Raw genomic sequence first — 17,211 nt, forward strand, 5'->3', positions numbered from 1 at the left:
CTGGGACTGATCAAACGCCCTCCAATGATCAATGTAAGAAAGACAGCATAGAGCAATCTAACCCGGTACAAAGAGTGGATCAATTAGTAGAAGAGGGCGAGAATACCTCTTCATCCAGGTACTCCACACAAGGGGATAGGGAAGAGTTCCTGAAAATAGTCTGGGAAACGCTCAAAGCTCTTCTCAGGCCATTAGAAGTTAGGTTAGCTGGTATTGAAAACCAATTACTTGAGGTAGAGAAGAGGGTCATAATGCTAGCAAGTCTAAGCCTTAATGGCAATGATACCCCTAGACATGCTACAACTTTGGCACCTGTGGTATCCTCAAATATCAACCCATTTAGTGTGCTGCAACAAAAAGAAGGGGTAGCTAAAAACAATAATAAAAAACACAACTCGAAAGTTAACACCCAATCAGCACCTATCACCACACCCCTGAACGTGCCACCGGCAAATGTAATTAATAAACCCCAACCGTCTGTTGCTGCTCAAAGTAAAAAATCACAGCCAGTAAATGTGGCTGCCTCCAATCCCTCAGCTCCCAAGTCTTCTATTTCACAGAAGTCCTTGCCAACAACTAGACCCCCCAAGAGTAATAATACCCAGGGCCCTAATAAATCCATGCCTGATAGACCCCATGCTAATAGAATAGACTCACACAACCACCAGTCAGCTCATGCCTACAATAACTTCAGGGGAGGATATATTGATATTAATGCTAGCCCATTTGTCATTGTCCTCACTAGTGTCCCCGAACTACAAAATCAAAATGAAGAGAATTTTGCTTCATTAAAAAATAAGGTGATTTATTGGTTAAATTCAAATAAACCGATTCCTAATCACATGAAAAGCAAAATTCTGATGGTACGCAGGGTACCATGGGTCGGACAAATGACAAAGTCAATTCCGGGCGACTGTATAGTCATCTCATTTGAGGAACCCCACAGTGCGGACCAGATTTGTGCATGGAAATCGTATGGTGATACATCTCCTATTATAGCAAGACCCCTTTCATTCTTTTATCCTCCCCCAAGGCCTCCCAAGTATGGCTCTGGTTGGAACACTCCAAATCTGTACCATGGCTATGCACCAAATCTGGCAAGACAAACTGAGCTAAATATGTGGTCCGGAATTCCCACTTTCAATAGGTTCAGCTGCCTAGATGCAGTTGACTGACTTGAAATCATACCAAACTGCATCCCCATGCTTTATGATCTTTACTGTACACTGGGTGTGGGGCATACTCATCCTAATCGAGGAAATAGCACTCAGTACAAGCAAAGCAACTCTGAAGGTAACCCAGTATGCATTAACACGCATAAAGATTGTTTTGGCGAAAATTCTAATTGTGCAGTAGAGGTTGTGATAATAAAAGCAGGGATCAAAATAGACCATCCACACCTAGATAGTGCTGTTCCCTTGTCAGTCTCAGCAGTGTCTACTGCTAATTGTGACCTTACTGATAATGCGCCAATTCCAAAACTGCACTTTTTATCTTGGAACATTGCCGGAGTAGGCAAAAACCTGATGGACCCCAATTGGGCAGACTATATTGACTCTGGTGATCTTTGCCTACTGCAGGAAACTTGGGCTACGGACATTCCGCACAGGTTGGGATTTAAAACCTTTTGTAATGTGGCTGCACGGGCTGAGAGGGGAAGGCCATCCGGAGGATTGATCGTATGGATTAAAATCACATTAACTATAAGGGTTAAACATATAGATACTGGAACCCCTGACATCCTAGCCCTAAAGATAGTTACTGCAAAGGGGTGTGAATATTACATTATTAACGTCTATAATAGACCCATAGGTCGTTCCAGGGTCTCACCTACCTTGGAAACTTTGGATTCCTTCTTGAAGACGGTGGTCGGTGATGTCCCAGTAATTCTGGGAGGTGACTTGAACTGCAATTTCGAACCGATTCTTGGGATCACGGAAGTTCTCGAGGATGAGGACCAAGCTTATAACATTCCCCAGCTCGAAACCTCAAACTATGTCAAGTGTACCACTCTAGCAGTCCAACTATTGAGGCTAACAGTTGATCATGGCTTGAGAGCATGCAATGGCCGCCTTCCTTCTGACCTAACCAAACAGCCAACCTTTGCGAAATCAGAAAGTAGGCTTGACTTTATTCTTGTTTCACTAAGCATCTGGCACTTTATGTTGGATTTCAGTGTAATAACCAGGGATGAGAGTGACCATTATCCCCTGGAACTCCATATTGATGCACATATGTTAAGTGACATACCGAATGGGGACGTTGCTGGTGAATCATGTGAAACTGTACACATCAATAATAATAGACGCGCTCTAAAATGGCCACATTTGCTAGCGGAGGGCACAACTCTAGCAGCGGTTTATTCTCTTTTTGATTCGACCTTTGGGCCCATGGCGGACCAACCCTTCCTTACTGAGAACTATGAACATTTTGTAGAACTGCACAAAGTCTTTTTTGATAAACTTAAAAACCACATGACTAAAATACCAAGGAAACATCAGCAAAATGCAAGGATGGGATGCCATGGGAAACTCTGGTACAACCGCTCGTGTAGGTTGACTAAAAGGAAGCTCCTAACTGCTATCAAAGAGGGCTCCAAGATGGATGTTAAACTCGCAAGGGAAGAACACAAGCATGTCTTAAAGGATTCCAAAAAAGAATGGGAAGAGCAGCTTTGGGCAGATATGTTGGCTGCTGCAAAAACAAATGACAATGTTGGCTTTTGGAGGCTGGTTGCAAATGGGGGGCATGCAGGAAGAGGTGTGAAGGACACATTTTTGGACGAATTAACATGGGTAAATCATTTTACATCTCTGTATAAACAATATGATGGTGTCACTGGAGAGGACCCATGGTTACCACCACCTCCTGAATACATTGACTTTACATTGGAAGAGACAAAGAAGGCAATTAATGAACTAAAAAATAGTAAAGCCCCCGGTCCTGACAAAATACCTGGAGACCTTTACAAACACGCGATCGAAGTTTGGGCTCCTTACATAAACCGTTTATTTAACGTTCTGTCTAAAAATTGTTCATTTCCCGAAAGTTGGCGTGCAGCAGAAGTTGTATTAATTTTTAAAAAAGGTAACAGATCTGTCCCCTCTAATTATAGACCCATTAGTCTAATGGACACCCTGCAAAAACTCTATGCCAAACATTTATTATACCGAATAAATGATTGGCTGGAGGAGTCAACAATACTTTCTAAATTTCAGGCTGGCTTTAGGTCCAAGACCAGTACATTGGACCAGGTCTTCAGATTCTGTTGTATTTACTGGAAGTATGTGCATATTAGGAAAGGTCACCTGTATGTAACGTTTGTTGACCTTAGAGCTGCATTTGATCTTGTTCCTAGAAACTTGCTCTGGAGATCCTTAGACAAAGCCGGGATGCCAGGGAGTCTATTAATACAGATAATTGAGTTACATGCTAGAAACCATGCCAACATTAGATGGGGCCCAAATGGCGAACTGTCGCGCGATATTCCAATCGAGCGCGGCGTCCGTCAAGGATGTGTACTGGCCCCTACCTTATTTTCCATATTTGTTAATGATGTCCCAGAATATCTGAACGCCTGCAACAACGACTCACCACAGCTAAATGGAGAGAGAGTACCTGCGCTGATCTTCGCGGATGATACCATCTTAATATCCCAGACCAAGAGGGGCCTCCAGGTACTCTTAAACTCCTTCAGTAGCTACTGTGAAAAAAAAGGCTTAGAAATCAATATTAACAAAACCAAATGTATGGCATTAAACCCTAGCAGACCGGACAGAGGGAATCTGACCCTGAATGGACAAACTCTTGGAACTGTTGATAATTTTTCTTATTTGGGGGTGGTACTCGACTCAAAGTTAACATGGAAGGCCCAAATTGAGAAAAGTAAGGTGTCATACGCTCAAAATGTTAAACCTATAATGAGCAAACTGAATGCTAGTACATGCAAGAGCGCAACACCTGTTCTCGAACTCTTTAAATTTAAGATCCAATCTGCCACCTTATATGGGGCTGAAATATGGGGTCCTTGGGCCAGAGAGAGCTTCCAAGGATTGGATAACAAATTTATGAAATCAATCGTAAGGGCCCCCACTAGCACCCCCCTAATTCCCCTCCAATTTGATTTAAATTTCAAACGAACTGACCATTTTACAATTATAAGACCTCTAATGTTCTGGATTAGGATTTGGTCCACCCCAGAATTGTTAGACTACAGGAACAGCCTTCGTGAGGTATTAAACCTTGACTCTCCTAATTCTATCCTATGGTTTGGGCATATCCAAAAATGGTTTAGAATGCTAGGCCTGCATTCATTATGGGAAGACCCAGAGAACCTACCATCCTCTGCTAAAACCATGGTGAAGAGAGCTTTTTGGTCCTATATGAACAATAAGTTTGCACACGAGAGTAGAATTGGGACCCTTACCAAAGACTTTTTGTTGTTTAAAGGCGAACCCTGTTTTGAATCATTTCTGGATGAAATTGAGCCCCCTGTTGCCAAGACTCTCTACCTGAAATTCAGGTATGGGAATCTCATGTTAAATGCTAACTTAGAACGCTGGTCAAAGAAAAATGGGGCATGTACAATTGACAGTAGTAGAAGATGTCCTATGTGTTTAGCCTCCTGTATAGAGAACGAAGTCCACATGCTGTTCGTATGCAAAGCGTACTCGAAAGCCCGGAAAAGATGGCTAAAACCTATGTGTGTTCTCCTAGGAACCAGAACTTGCCTTACAGCATATAGGATTGTTAAAACTAACACTGCCCAGTTCATTGTATTTAGTATCAGCAGATTCCTTCTTTCAGTGTTCTTTATTCGAAAGAAATTGGGTCAATCGCTGTGAGATATTGGGTCAGATACATTAAGGAGGTCCACTTTTGCTGCCAAAATAATTATGCTAAATGAATTATGTTAAATGAACCATGTTATAAGGAGACTGGTGAATTTTGACTTTTGTACCTATTTTTAAACAAAAGGAACCTTTTATGAACTGACGTGTGTAATTGATTGTTCCTTGTTTTATGTATGTATATATATGTGACTTTTATGGCTATTCTGCCGAAATAAAGATCTTAAATAAATACATATTTTTACATAGACAACTTTTGAAGACAATTTCAAAGAGCATTGGAGTCCCATAAAAAATTCAATGGTGTGAATGACTCATCATGGTTGATAATACAAATCAGTTTCAGCGGAAATACTAATGCCACAACGATGGGACCATATCAAGATGGCTGCCACTAACTTACTTAGTCTTTATGATGTTGCTTTAGCATATACACACACAAGCAATGACGATACTGCAAAGGTACAGTGAACTGAACTCCGAAAAAATAGAAATGAGTCTTTAGACTGGCAAAGTTCAGCAGACAGACTCACATGCAGCTGTAGGAACCCGCCTTAGATCAAGTGACTTGCTTGTTCATTTCTCAATGGAGTTGAGCACTATGCATGTTAGTAACTCTTTCTGACCATGGTATGCATTTGATCTATTAAACAAGCAACACCACAGACATTGGTGCTATAGTCCCACACACAAATTCGGATGGGTAGGGTTTTAGGATGTAGGGTGATGCAAGGAACACATAAAAAGAATGTTGGAAAATGTAGTTTGGGTGAAATGGATGACCGATTTGACTGGCACAGGAACTAATTGTTTGGCTTGTGCAGCTGAATAAATTAATTTCTACGTGTTACTTTAGGGAGAGGATTTTAAAGGTTGCATAAGTAGCATTTAATAGATTAATGAAAGATACAAGGGAACAGGCACACTATTTGCATGCAGAATAGAGACAGTGCTGATAGATAAGGGTTCCTGTAATGTTGCTTAACAAGGCGAAAAATTTGAAAAATTCCAGATTTATCAAAACTGCTCTTATTTCATTAGAATGAGAATGGAAATATTTGAAGGTGAATAAAGTAACTATTAGAATGACAAGTAATGGGTATTGGGCTTTTCAGAAAATATGTAATCTGCATTTTTAAATTTGGATTGGTGGACCCAGGTTATCTGTGAATCCCCTACCATAGAGTGCTTTGGTATTTGTTAAACAAGGGTTTCGTAGCATGCAGGAAATAACATACATTTTCAAACGTCTAAGTAACAAGTGCCAGCTACATTTAGCTAGACTTTCTGTGGCCTTTCCTGAAAGATACATGGGAATCAGCATCCTAAAGGGCCACCAAACATGGTGTATCATGGTTATGCATGGCTGTCGGGAACTGATCTAGAGACAGCATCTCCAACCTGTCCTGTGGAGGGAGAGTAACTGGTTGAGACTACATATCTCTAAGATGGGATGGTTGAGAGCACTCAAACCTTTTACCCCACAAGAAGTAGCAAGACTAATATTTATGATACCCTTTCCTAAGACATAACTTTATCAGTCCAAAAATGAGAACCCTATGATCCTCCTGCAGATGTTCCAGAGTAAAGAGTTATAAACCATAAAAGTGTGAAAATGCAAAGAAATTACCAATAAGGTAAATAGGTGTACTGAAAGGGCTAATGTGCATTACCTATTAACATTTCTTACTATGAAAAAGGATCTTGAATAAAACAAACCTAAGATGTACAAATGTGAACATACCTTCAATAAGAATAACTATTAAATTCAAAACTATTATAAAATAGGTAGAAAAATATAGTGTATGATAATATGTCGAAAATATGATAAATGCTGGATCTGGAAGGGGTTTAGGAACGGAATATGTTAAAAAAAAGAATATACTAGTTGGCTGTAAGAATCATATTTGTATTGAGATGGTTTGATGCAATTCATTGAATATTTGGTTTTATATTTGTTCAGGTATTTGGTCTCATTTGCCAGTAACTACCATATGAAGACAGTCATTTAGCTTTAAACACCTTTTTGGGATGGATGCTTGGCTAGAATGTTGTACATTTTCACATTGCACATAAAATACCACAGCAAAACAAAACTATTTTGGGAAAAGGAATCACTCCCACTCGCGTTGACAGATTAATACAAGATCCTCTACACTTACAAAATTCTAACAATTCATGGTCTGTTATCACTTTCTAAGCCAAGGAATTCCAAACGTTCAGTGCCCACATTTTGTGATTAGATGGAAGCCTCCTTGGGTTGGTCAGTTATCTTTAGCAACACAGGTGTACTCATCTTTCTTTTTAGGTGTTGCTTAGATAGCACATGCACTGTCTCTTTGAGACCTTTAGTTTTTTTTAACAAAAGTAGGGTTAGACGCCACCATTGCTTCCCATTGATTGGTTTCATTTCCACTCTCATTTGCTTGATTCTTAATAGTTGTCTGCCAAAGGCTTCCTGCCTCTTTGTGTTTGTTCCACCCCTGGGAAATGTGTCCTTCGTCAGCAATTTTATTAGGCAGTACTCTTTTATTTATGTTTAAGCACGTTGTCTCCCTCATGTACTCTCCCCCCTCCCTCATGTTTCCCTGCTCATGTTCTTCACCACAGTCCCCTCCTTGATGTGCTCGCCCTCCTGTGCTTCGAGCCCCTGTTGCTTTTTCATCATTATTCTTCTATCCTCCAGCTCCATTTGCACTTATTTATCCATTTACTTTCCTCCTGTCCATTTGCAGCTGTGGCTCCTCCGCTAAGGCAGAAGAGTGTCGCCCCACAGAAAAAATAAAATGATAATAACACAATGTTATTATCATTTTAAGTTTCCATACTGGCTCTGTTTAGGTGCAGGTGTGATGGGGATGGGCTGCCCACAGAGCAGGGGGAGGAGCAGTGGGAACTTTCTAAGTGCGCATGATGATTTGGCCGGCCATCTTGGACCACCCAGACAGACATGTGCACTTAGAATTTCTCCACCCAGCAGTATTGCACAGACTGGTGGAGAACATGCACAGCCTCCCACTTCCTGTCTGAGCGCCAAACCAGGCCACTCAGAACAATCATGACGCTGCTGTCATGCTAGTGACAGCAGAGTCATGATCGGCTTAGGGGAATCTGGCAGCATGTGCGCCTCCTGTTTTCTGTGTCGACCGAAGAGGACGGAGGAGAGGCAGCGGCAGGCAGGTAAGTAAGTGGATTTTTCTTTTTTCCTTTTTTTTTTAACCCACTCCTACACTACTGCCCCATAGCAGCAACTACTGTCCATTTGCTTCCCTTCCACACCAGCCACGTTATATCCCGCCCTCCCTGTAGCTTCCCTCCTCCTGGCAATCAGTGTTGCTCTACCCAAACATCCTTGGTTACGCTCCCCCACCCCTGTTTTGATCTTGAGCAAAGAGCTTTATTTCCCTGTTCCTCGTAATCGTTATCTGCTGAAATCAGTAGTGCACTGAGGCAGCATCATCCTTGGTGGCCTACAGAATACAACTGGTCACTTGCACTTTTACACCCCCAACCAGGTGTCTCCAAAGCCCTGCCATGGTGGTTAGGGTTGAGGTTGGAGTAGAGCTGCAGACTGCACCTCAAGTGCTTCTGTTCCTTTCGGACTGGTCTCCTGGCCCCTGTGTGGCTTCCACCCCCACCTGCTTTCTCCCCTCCCAAACCTCCAGGCCCCAATCAATTCCCTAACGACAGAGTAAACGCTGACAACTGATCAGAATGGTGCAAGGCACGCACTGAATAAAGAAATCGTCTTCTACTGGTCCAAATGTTTGACATAGGTGCAAGTGTATGCTCGACCACAGGAGCATTGCCCAAAAATTTTAGGAGCCCACGTTGGCCCACGCAGTGACGGTTCAGACGCCGACCATTACATTTATGTGCTCACAGCTATCCTGACGAAGACCCCAACATGACACCAACCCAGCACGCCATAGGGCTCAATACAATGGATTTGTCTAGCCTATGTGTGATGTGATTAGGGAACATGTGTACTAGCTTGAGTGTAAAGGCCTACTGATTTTAATGTGATGCTATCATTGTCACACCACCTTTACCCAGTCCCTCACAAACCCGATCACATCCCTTCCTTCCTTCACTGAGAGCACCATCGCTGTGATGATTTGAAAATTACGCATATATACTTTGAAGATAAAAAGTTACTTCTGTGATGTAGTAATTCATAACCTACAAGAGTGTAAGAATAAATACAATCAGACTTTGAATATTGCAAGCTTTATTTTTCACTTTGTTTAACAAAAAATAATGATACATGTATGTGGTGAACATTTTTTATGTAGTAAGACAGAATATCTAGAAATAATTGCGCAAACTCGGACCTTTTTTCCCTGTACTTTACTTAGCCACCCAGGTCCATGAGTTTTTAGGGTACACCCCGTTTAAACTCAATATTCCCAATCAATTCGAGACATGTATGTGGCTACAGTAAGTACTTGTCAATTGCTTCACTTTAGCTTGGCAAATGGCAGCTAGGCATGTAAAGGTGATTTCAAGGAAACCTACAGATATCTCTGCACTGGCTCCATGCCATGAGGGCAACCTCCAGCCTTTCCTGTTCTATTAAGCCCACAACATTAAGCATGTGTACGCTAATAGTTTGGGTTTCCAATTACAAAGATCGGCAAACTAGTACCAGCAGCTTGGTGATCGTGACTAAAAAGTTGGAATGGGTGAAAGTGATATACATTGTGACATGAGGACAAATCAACAGTATTGCTAAAGCTAGAACTTGGGTATAAAACTATCCTTCCAGCAACCTGTACAGTAGCATCGGGATCCTGGCATAGGAGGAAATATCTGCAGCCCATAAATAGTTATCTTTTTTTTGGTAGAGGATTCCATAATAATTCGTACCTTTCACTGATGGCCACAATTCCATACTCCATCCAGAGGATCTCGTCCATGCAACACAGACGTTTTCCAAGATGCGTGTAGTAAGATTATAGAAAGTATGTATGTAACGTTGAGACCTACTAGCTTTGCCAGTGCTTGTTTATGCCTATTTCTCAATCAATCTCTCACTTTTTCTTGTCATCAGTTTAAATTTCACTTGTTATTGTTTCCCTCCATTGATTTGTGGATGCATCCTGGAAAGTGCACTTTTCTATCCTAAATAACAGAGACTTGAATAAGTGAGATAACCTTTCCTGGGTGGACAGCTTGGTCTTCTTTCCTCCTTCCTCACTAAAAAGCCCCATTCTGGAAGGAAGAGTCCGCTCATAATCGATCGGCCAATGGCCATCATGACGAATGACTAGGTTACTTGAATTCTCCATATATACAGGTTTGTAATCTGGTCCCCTAGCAAGCAATCCATGGTCCCAAAGAATTAACACACAATTCTAAATATAAGCCACACTGCTTCGCCATAACGCATGGGTGAGTGCGGTTTCTACTATCATCACTTCATATTTTTCTTTATAACATATTTGTATTAGTTTCCAGTAATCAGTGCAGGTATAAAACGTAGAACACCACAAGTTGCTAGTAAAATCTAGTTGGACTTATGTCTAACAAATTGAATGACCCAGAGTTGTATCCTTTTCTCATTTCAGGTATTGAGGGGGAAAGACTGCAAGAAGAAGTTGAATGTACTCACCCTTCACCAAGCTTTTCCAAAACATCGAATACTTCTTCAGGCTGCTTAGTTAAACTATCTTCACTCAGCTTTTTCAATTTGCTGTTGGGGAAAAAATTAAAAGGACATCAAGTCAGAAAATGAATTCTGTGGGAAGGTAAAATGGCAAATGATTGTGCTTGTATGCGAGTATGTATGTTTTATTTATACAGGATGAACCCAGCTAAAAGCATGAGCAAGCAATTATAACACAGCAAAGCTTCTTGCAAGGTTGTAGAGATACTCGGAGATAGGCAAAAGCTTTTCGTTCTGAGAACTATCAACAATACTCAATAAAAGAACGTATCTCTATTTGATTATAGGCCCAGTAATGCAGCCTTTCACAGGTTGGACGCGGGCATGGGCTCACTGTAGGCCAGGTTCTGCAGCCAACTGCCCAACGCAAAGCCTACAACCATTCACACAAGGAGTTTGCTGGCCGAGGGGGCTGGCTGCAGGGCCTTGCAAACATAGCATTTCACAGTATTCCAACATTTACATCCAGAGCACGCTAACAAATACACCCCATTCTTTATAGCGAACACCTCTGTGTATCTCTCAGTAGAAGACACACCCGTCCCAGGCCACGGCACATTCAACTGATGCTCATCAATTCACACTCGGCAGTCCGCCAATCATTTCATCTTTATTTCGGTCACAAAAGACCATAAAAGGTACAATACATAAAAACATATCACATAAATATATGAAAACATGAAATGAGAGGCTTTAAAAGATTCGAACATTTTACCGACTCCTAGCACCAAGTAAACAGTCTGACACAGAATAATACATTGCAAATTCAGAAGCAGACAGTGCAATAGGCTATTAAAATGCAAGAAAATGTTGCAAGATTTCCTGACGATAAAAAAATCTAACGTGGGGAAGCACATCTCGCTGTCAGTAAACAGACTCATGTAAAACAGAGGTACTCTAATATGCAGAATAAGATTGTGACAAACCACATAGTTTAAGAGAGTTTCATCAGAGCACCCTCAGTAACAGCCTTGCAGGTGCTCAGCTGAACATGTATACCATCTCTGCTGGGCCAACCTGCAGCGCTGCTGCTTTAAGAGACCAAGCCCAGCTTAAGAACTTTACAAGTGCAAATACAATGGGTTGGGAAGTGTACCGATGTTAATATGCGTAAGGATCTCCGACACTGCCTTACTCCCAGATTGCAACACAGAGGCAAGATCCACCTGGATCTCCGTTTGTGATATCTCTTACAAAAATAATAATAGGTGCACTCAGATTCTGACGTATTGGGACAGAACGGATGATTACAATTCTGTTACTCCTCTTTAGACCATCTTGAAGTAAAGACTCTTAGTGGTAATATTCCCACACTGGAACGAATATATAGCTAGTTTGGTGCACATGGAATAATTCTGTCCAGGAACAGCTCAAAAGACAACGAGCATTTGTGGTTTAAGAATTTGTCTGTCTGGCCCTCAGGTCTTGCCTCTCGCCACGTCTTTTGCAGAGCATGCTCCCAATAAATATCTCTGGCTCATTTAACCATATTAGCCCTAAACTTACTCGGCTCTTCCCATACACTCCTAAGCTTAACTTTGATTTGATCACGGAGTAATATAGTACTTACCCTAGCACCAGCAGCTCCTGTAGTGCAAGTCTACATTGGGCCATCTCCTGAATGGTCCATATTCTAAACCAATAGGTCGGAATTCGTAAACGGGTGGTTTGGTCAATCCTCTTAATATTTAAATCCTATGTCAGAGGTATAAGTGGGGTGCTGATAGGGACACCCAGAAGAGATCTCCTACATTTTCTGCAGCAATTAAATGCGAGGTGTTCCCTAACTTCCATAAGTCTGACCCATACTAAGTGCCTCTCACGGCCGCAGCTCTATATACCTCCAGTGCTGAGAAAACAGCCCTAGTAGTTGAAGCTTCATGCCTCATGGCAATAGCTGCTGCTCTATATTTTTGTATGTAACCACTTCTAGCTACCTGGAGGTCCCAGGAGAGTTTTTCAGTGAGTCTAACTCGCAAGTAGTTAACGTAACTGACCTGATCAATATTGGAACCTTCCACAACCATCTTGTTTCTGAAAGTGCGATGGGGACTGATAACCACATACATTGATCTCAAGTCCCGATCCCTGCTAAACCCCACAAAGTAGTTCAGCAATTCTTGCAGACCATAGGGGTGCAGGATAATAGCAGGGTATCGTCTGCAAATAGCAGAACTGGGATGTTTACACTGGCTATCTTGGGGGCATCGTGATGACATTTGTTCAGTACATCCACTACACTATTCATAAACAAGGAGAACAGAGTAGGCACCAGGACACATCCCTGGGCCAATACCTCTCAGAGAGTGTGCTTTTGAACCAATTCAAATGCTGCCTTCATATCAATGAAAGCTGTATACATATGGTCCTTCTTGATAGTAATGCACTTCCAACAGATAGTCATATACAGGAAAATCTGGTACCCATGTTCTTCCGGACCCCACCGCCAGATGGAACTGGAGTTCATGTTTAACCATCCACTCTAGCAAGTGGAAAATGACTTGCCTACAGAGCATTTTCTGGGTGTTATCAATAGGGCTAATTGGCCCTATTGATTGAAGGAGCATCTTTTGGGCCCTGTTATGGATAGGAACAGTAATGGAGCCTTGCCACGTATCTGGGATCTTGTTACCGTTTAACACAGCATTACTTAACTTGTTCAGGTAGGGTACCCAGATTTCAGGTTCAGAGTGCAATAAATCCATTGGTATGGCATCTGGGCCAGGTGCTTTATATCTCCTCATGTGTAAGATAGCAGTTCTAGTTTCCACAATTGAAAAATCTTCTAATGGGATTCTAGAAACATGAGGGACAGCTGACACTGCCGTTGTACTAACACCCAAATCACCCCCCAGGGAGAAGTTTTCTGTACCTACAGTTGCACTCTTGGTATATAAGACTTCAAAATGATTGACCCACAGGTCAACAGTGACATACACGTCAAGAGAAGTGGAGCCCCCATTACCAGTTGTTGCAACTAATTTCCAGAAGGTTCTATGATCACGTTTACCAATATCCTCTAGCATTTTACTCCATTGCCCTTCCTCCCATTGACCCTTGGCTTTGTTTAATGTAGCCTTAGCCTTATAAGCCTTCTTAGCAACCGAAATGTCTGTTTTAGAGCCTACCTTAATAGCTTTAAATAATCCCCTATTTGGCCTTTCTAAATTCCTTGGTGAACTAAAGGCACCTCAGGGAGGCAACAGGACCCTTCCTGCATTGTTTTGTAAAATATTCTTTCAGGGTGCTAAAGAACTCATTGTGTTTGCTGTTGAACATGGCAGCTTCCCAGTTGGAAGGATTTAAGTCTGGAAGTGGTCCACCAGTAATTGATATATTTTAGCTTTGACCTGGGTATCCATACTGATGTTACCTCACTTTACGTTCCTAAGGTTGTTTGTAAGGGCTAATAGCATTATGGAGGTGTCACTAGGTTGCCCTACAAATTTACAGAACAGATCTAGTTTGAAGACAGCAACAAGCACATTGAGATCACTGTCCCCGCGAGTGACAACATCCATATTTACTATGTGACACCATAACCTTAAGTTGAGCAAAATATAATATATATAATTTGCATATTTGCCTCTATTGAAGGTGGATCGGGCGTGACTATCAGACTTGGTGCACCTCTCCGGCCAAAGTCTAAGTAAGATGAAAAATGTGACTTGCTACTCTTGGCCCCCTTATCGCTGGTTTGCTTGTGAGGTCAGTAATTCCCCACTTTTCATCCTCCTCTGTCATTACGGCTGTGAGTGAATCAAGTGGTTCAAATTTGATGTTGCTGTCTGCTATTATTAAAGGCCAGGAGTAATTTACATTGCCCTCTATTAGAGCTTGGAGTGCATGTGTAGTGGGAGATTCCGTGCTGTCCTGGACTGAGAGGATGTACATTTTAATAAATCTGCAGTCATACAAGCTTTGGACATCACCAACATAACTTAGATGTAATCTTCCTCACTGAAACCTAGTTCACACTATTCTCCAGACATCTTGGCATCCCCAACAGTTACAGCATCCCATATATCGACCACACACTGTACACAGGACCGGGACTAGCAGTCATACCCCTGGACATCCTGGCCCTGTACCATTAGCAACTCTACCACGCCTAAGTAGTTCATGCTCCTCTCTTGGCACTTCTCTTTCTAAACATCCAAAACAGCCTCCGTTCATCTGATATACAGATCACTTCTCAGAAGAAATCTCATACCACATCACCTCTGCTTCCATCCAACACACCCATCCTACACTCCCTGGGACTTCGAATTTCCCAGCAGCTATAACACAAAATTATTAAAGATTTCTACACACTTTTCAACATCTTTGAAATAAAGCAAATCCATCAAATACCCAGCCAACTTCAAAAGCATCATTCTGGACCTAATCCTATCAGCATCCTCTAACATCCTATAATCCTGGACAGGAACAACTTCATCATCCCCTTCACCACTGCAGACTCTACACCTCCGCATCAAGGACCATCAAAAAGGAAAAGTAACTTTCCGCTCCATAGAATACATCCATCTGGAAAAAGTCCAAGATGAAATACACACCCTGCCAGTTCACTTCCAGCCCGCCACAGGTGCCAAAACTCTCCTCAACATCTACAACACAATCATGAGAAGTTATGTTTAATGTCCAGCGAAATCCCAAGCTACCATGCCAAAGCCCTACCTAGCACTGCGATACATTCAAGAGCTAAACATACTATACAGAAACAGGAAATGAAATGTAGAGGATCAAAGCTCCTGGATGATCTCACCCTTATCAAAACAATACTCTGCAATCACCAATGCCTTATGATCACAGCTATAGCACCTTACTACAAAAACACCTTCAGTAAGGAAACCAACAGAAGCAAAACGTCTTCACGTCAGTTAAACAATGCACCCAATCAACTCCTAGAAGCCACAGTCTTTGCTTCAGTTAAAAAATTCCAGACTATCAACCTCTTCTTCACAGAGCAGATCGACAAAAATCAGATTCAACATCATTACTACTTCCACAGCTCACTCACTTCCTGCCATCTCCCTTCACCTCACCACCCCCTTCAACCTAGTCTCATAAATGGATCAATCAATCAGGTCTTATAAAGTGCAGCTACTCACCCGGAATGGGTCTCAAGGAGCTGGGTGATGGGGGTGGGAGGTGTAAGCAAATTCTGGAGGTTCACTGGGTCCCATCGAAGAGCCAGGTCTTGAGGTCCTTTAGGAGCGATGTAGTCTGTCGGCGGTAGAGAGGGAAGGAGTTCCATGCCTTGGCCATGGGGAGGGAGGAGCGTCCTCCTGCTCTGTGTTTTTTTAATGCGATGAATTGTCGCATGGGAGAGCTGAGCCGAGCAGAGAGAGCAGGGGAGTGTGGAAAGTGAGGTGGTGGTTCAGGTTGTCGGGTCGGGTGTCATGGAGGGTCTTGTGTGCGTGGGTGAGAAACTTGAAGGTGATTTTCTTCTCGAAGGGGCGCCAGTGCAGGGTCTGTAGGCGTTGGCTGATGTGGCAACGCCAGCCAACGCCTGGCTGGCGTTGCCACATCAAGGTTAAAGACTAGTCTGGAGGCGGCATTCTGGAGTTTGCGGGTGAGGTTCTTGTTGATCCCGGCATAGAGTGTGTTGCCGTAGTCCAGTCTGCTACTGATGAGGGCGTGTGTGGCGGTTTTACTGTGTTCGGGTGGGCGGGATCCTGTTGAAGGCCTTTCGGAGTAGGTGGAGGGTGTGGGAGCAGGAGGAGGTGATGGCATTGATTTGGCGGTCCATTTTGAGTTAGGAATCCAGGATGATTCAGAGGTTGCGTGCGTGGTCCGTCGGGGCGGTGGTCCCAGAAGGAGGGGGGCCACCAGGTGTCGTTCCAGGCATTGGGGTGTTGTCCCATGATGAGCACCTCAGTTTTGTCAGAGTTGAATTGTAGGCAGCTGTTTTTCATCTATCTGTCGACAGCTTCCGTACAGTCTTGGAAGTTGCGTCTGGTGATGTTGGGTTTGTTGGATAGGGAAAGAATGAGTTGGGTGTCGTCTGCACACGATGTGATTTTGAGTCCGTGCGCCCTGACGATGGATGCAAGCGGGGCCATGTAGATGTTGAACAGGGTCGCGCTGATGGAGGATCCTTATGGGACTCCACATGTGGTTGATGTGTGTTCTGAGAGAAATGGAGGGAGTCTGACTCGTTGGGTTCTGCCGGAGAGGAAAGAGAGGATCCAGTCGAGGGCCTTGTTCCATAAAGGCCGTGGACCTGGACATTGAAGCAGACGGAGGGGGACTAAAGAGCAAAACTCATTTCAAAACCACCACCCGCAATTCCTTACTCCACTTCACTAGCTTCCACCCCAAATCGCTGCGGGAGAACCTCCAATACGGCCAGTACCTCGGCTTCACAGAAACTGCAGTGAAATAGGAGACCACAAATCTCAAGCCAAAGACCTAAGTGACAAACTGCAACAGCACGGCTACCCTAAATGGATCAAAGACAAAGCCAGCAAAAGGGCGAGGAATCAGAATCGTGAGGGATTTTAATGAGACTCAGGGGTGGGAACCCACATCGGCGCCACTCACATGTGCTACAACATATAATGCCGTCTCTCACAAAGTCTCACAAATCATCCGTAAAAACTGGAAAATATTGAAGACAAGCAACCATGACTGGGAACCTCTTCTCCAACAAGAGAGCCAGATCCATCAAAGACGCCATCGTTTCCACAC

The 17,211-nt window shown here is 42.9% G+C and overlaps 1 protein-coding gene across 1 annotated transcript in view; it reads right to left on the reverse strand.

The window, feature by feature from the left end:
* The window catches only part of STK3 (serine/threonine kinase 3), a 1,148,864-nt gene that overhangs the window by 1,022,080 nt on the left and 109,573 nt on the right, over window positions 1-17,211 (reverse strand). Inside the window, exon 2 of the mRNA XM_086966048.1 lies at window positions 10,465-10,545. Coding sequence (XP_086822174.1) covers window positions 10,465-10,545 — 81 coding nt within the window. The remainder of the gene's footprint in view (window positions 1-10,464; window positions 10,546-17,211) is intronic.

Source organism: Lissotriton vulgaris, chromosome 4_1 (assembly GCF_964263255.1).
Source record: "Lissotriton vulgaris chromosome 4_1, aLisVul1.2, whole genome shotgun sequence".
Taxonomy (NCBI): domain Eukaryota; kingdom Metazoa; phylum Chordata; class Amphibia; order Caudata; family Salamandridae; genus Lissotriton; species Lissotriton vulgaris.